The sequence below is a fragment of the Otolemur garnettii genome, unplaced genomic scaffold, assembly GCF_000181295.1.
Source record: "Otolemur garnettii isolate 467f Iridium unplaced genomic scaffold, OtoGar3 scaffold00013, whole genome shotgun sequence".
NCBI lineage: Eukaryota > Metazoa > Chordata > Mammalia > Primates > Galagidae > Otolemur > Otolemur garnettii.
The window spans coordinates 28,734,652-28,738,033 of NW_003852408.1; the positions used below are offsets into that span (position 1 = coordinate 28,734,652).

The 3,382-nt window shown below is 39.0% G+C and overlaps 1 protein-coding gene across 4 annotated transcripts in view; it reads right to left on the bottom strand.

Moving 5' to 3' along the window:
* Nucleotides 1–1,340: 1,340 nt before the first annotated feature.
* The window catches only part of NOP58 (NOP58 ribonucleoprotein), a 43,134-nt gene continuing 41,092 nt past the window's right edge, over nucleotides 1,341–3,382 (bottom strand). For all 4 annotated transcript variants that reach the window (XM_003785031.2, XM_023510407.1, XM_012802270.2 and 1 more), the window contains 2 exons: nucleotides 2,633–2,769; nucleotides 1,341–1,629 (listed from right to left, as the gene is read on the bottom strand). In XM_003785031.2, coding sequence (XP_003785079.1) covers nucleotides 1,579–1,629; nucleotides 2,633–2,769 — 188 coding nt within the window. In that variant the 3' untranslated portion in view covers nucleotides 1,341–1,578. The remainder of the gene's footprint in view (nucleotides 1,630–2,632; nucleotides 2,770–3,382) is intronic.

Sequence of the window (3,382 nt, forward strand, 5' to 3'; positions counted from 1 at the left end):
TCATTTCCTTTCTACAAACCACAATTAAGAGGTAAAACTGGCTGGGCACCCAAATCTCAGTGGTTAGGGCGCCAGCCACATGCTCTGGGGCTGGTGAGTTCAAACCTGACCCAGGCCTGCTAAACAAACAAACAAAAAAATAGCTAGGCGTTATGGTGGATGCCTGTAGTCCCAGCTACTAGGGAGTCTGAAGTGAGAGAATCGCCTCAGCCCGAGAGTTTGAGGTTGTTGTAATGCCATGGCACTCTACCAAGGGTGACAAAGTGACTGTCTCAATAAAAAACAAACAAACAAACAAACAAAAAAAAACAGAGAGAAAGGTAAAACTTATTAGTACAAAGAAGGAAACAAAATTGGGGTTGCCTTGCATGTGGTCACATGAAAAGCAGAGGTGTAACTCAAACCTACTGTCATCCTAGCCTTTTCCATAAACAAAATGCTTTCATTTAACTGGACGTGAACATGTCTGATAGTCATAACATACACAAAGAGGTAAGAGATAACAGTCCTATAAAACTCATGATGTCATGACAATACGGTAGTCTATGGGGCTTCTGTTTGCATATGAAAGTCTTTCAGAAAGATTTCTCTTTGCTATTCTATGTTCTGATTTATACCTTATTCCTCCTAGTGACACTTCCCCCATTCTTAACCTTAAAATCATATTGTGAAATCTCTTAAGTCATTTTAGATTATTTTAAGAATAAACTGAGGTCTAGATTCAGAATTACTTTGATGTACCTTTTATAATTGCAAAAAAGTAAATAAAGTTAGGGATAGTTTCCCCCAACTTCTGAATAGATACCAAAAAGTTCTGCTCATCTGGGGTGGTGCCTGTGGCTCAAAGGAGTAGGGCACCAGCTCCATATGCTAGAAGTAGGAGGTTCAGGCCCAGCCCTGGCCAAAAACTGCAAAAAAGAAAAAAAAAAAAAAGTTTTGCTCATCTAAATTTAAATAAAGATTATTCAAATCTTTATTTATTTAAATAAATACAGAGGCAGAAAGATAGCAGAAAAGGGGAAAACAAAAAACAGTCCAGGCTCGGCGCCTGTGGCTCAAGTGGCAAAGCCGCCAGCCATATACACGTGAGGTGGTGGGTTCGAATCCAGCTAGGGTCCACCAAACAATGACGGCTGCAACCAAAAAATAGCCGTGTGTTGTGGCAGGTGCCTGTAGTCCCAGCTACTTGGGAGGCAGAGGCAGGAGACTCGCTTGAGCCCAGGAGTTGGAGGTTGCTGTGAGCTGTGATGCCATGGCACTCTACCCAGAGGGATAGCTTGAGGCTCTGTCTCAAAAAATAAAATAAAATAAAATAAAATATAAAGAGATCACAGAACTGCTTTAAAATACAAAGAAAATTTTATTTGTGTTATCAAAGACTCTAAGAAATGATGACATAATATGGTTAACAGAGTTGATGGTAAGACACAAATAGGTTCTTTTAAAAGTTATAGATAATTAATCACTTTGTTTCATTCAACCGTCCCTGGATTATGTATACCAGAGAGCATCTCTGGTATACTCCCAACTGAACCATAAGCATGATGTGTCCAGGTGATACAATTATGAATCCTTTCTTTAGTCCTGATTATCTTTCTTTTTTTTCTTTTTCTTCTTTTTCTCTGGACTCTGGAAATAACAAACAAGAATGCTATTCAAAGAGCTGTAATTACAGGGCTAAGAATTTTTCCCTACAAAATGCAAAACAATTTTCCTTGAAGACATACCTGGTACAAAGATTTTTAAAATATAAGACATAAAAACCACACCTGTAAAAGTGAGCTTTAACAAATCATATTCTAAGATTCTAGATTTGGGCAATGGCTTTTTATGGTGGGCACTGGGGGGCTGAGGCAAGAGCATCACTTGAACCCAAGAGTTTGAGGTTGCTATGAGCTAAAACACCATGGCACCCTACCAAGGGTGATCAAGTGAGACTCTGTCACAATAAAAAGAAAAGAAAAGAAAAGAAAAAAGCTGTGTAGTGGTTTACGCGTGTAATTCTAGTACCCTGGGAGGCCAAGGCGGGCGGATTACTTGAGCTCATTGAGTTTGAGACCAGCTTGAGCAAAAGAAAAACTAAAAACAGAAAAATGGAGGCAGGAGGATTGCTTGAGTCAGAGTAGGAGGTTGCCCTGAGGTATGATGCCATGGCACTCTACCCAGGGCAAAGGCTTGAGATTCTGTCTCAAAACAAACAAAAAACCTACTCATGGGCAATGCCTGTACCCAGCCCTGGCCAAAAACCGCAAAAACAAAACAGCAACAACAACAAAAACCTACTCATTTATGGCCAGGCATGGTGGCTCACACCTGTAATCCTAGCACTTTGAGAGGCTGAGTGGATTGATTGAGCATGCAGATTCAAGACCACCCTGAGCAAGACTCCGTCTCTAAAAATAGCTGGGCATTGTGGCTGGTGCCTATAGTCCCAGCTACTTGGGAGGCTAAGGCAAGAAATTCGCTTAAGTCCAAAAGTTTGAGGTTGCTATGAGCTATGGCACCAGGGTGAAAGTGAGACTCTGTCTCTAACAAACAAGAAAAGCCTACTCATTTCTGCTGCAAAGAATAGATTAAAAAATGAAGATCCTGCCCATGCCAAAAGAGAACTACTATTTACAAAGAGACATACAGGAATTGCTGTGCTGGTACATGGCTCTTCCTCAGAAAGTGGTTCTTCCTTAATGTGTTTCTTTTTGTCCTTTTTCTTCTTCTTCTTCATAGATGTCTCCTCCTCTTCTACCACTTCTTCTTCTTCCTCCTCTTCAACTAAAAAGGCGGCAAGCATAAAGGCATAATCAGTTAACACTGTATCAATCTCATTCCTTCCCAAAACATCATTTTTGAGTCCATTTTATCTGTCACTAACACCAGCTATCCATGTTTATTATGTTCATTTTATAACTTGAAAGGTCCTTCAAGGCCTACATTATCCAAAACCATTAACTTTACATGTGATATCAAGCTCAGAGAGAAATAATTGAATATTCTCACACAAAGAGGTACAGAAATCATGATTAAAAACAAAGACCATTTGCTCTCCAGCTTTTTCTGGGAAAAGAATCTATTATATCAGAAATGGTTAAGAACTTGTGGTCTGAAGTCAGATGACTAAGTATAATGCTTAGAATAGGGACTCAACAGGTTAACTATCATTAGAAATTAATTGACCAAATACTTAGTACCAACTATATAGGCTGGATCCTACTGTTAATAATTAGAGACTACAAGGCACAAAACAGATAAAAATGAAAAACCTCTGCTGTTATCAATCTTATTTATTTATTTTTAGTGAGAGTTGAACATAAAATGACACATTATATAACACACAATAATCCAAGCTAGGAAGAATAATCTTAGAAAGGGAGACTATATATGGACA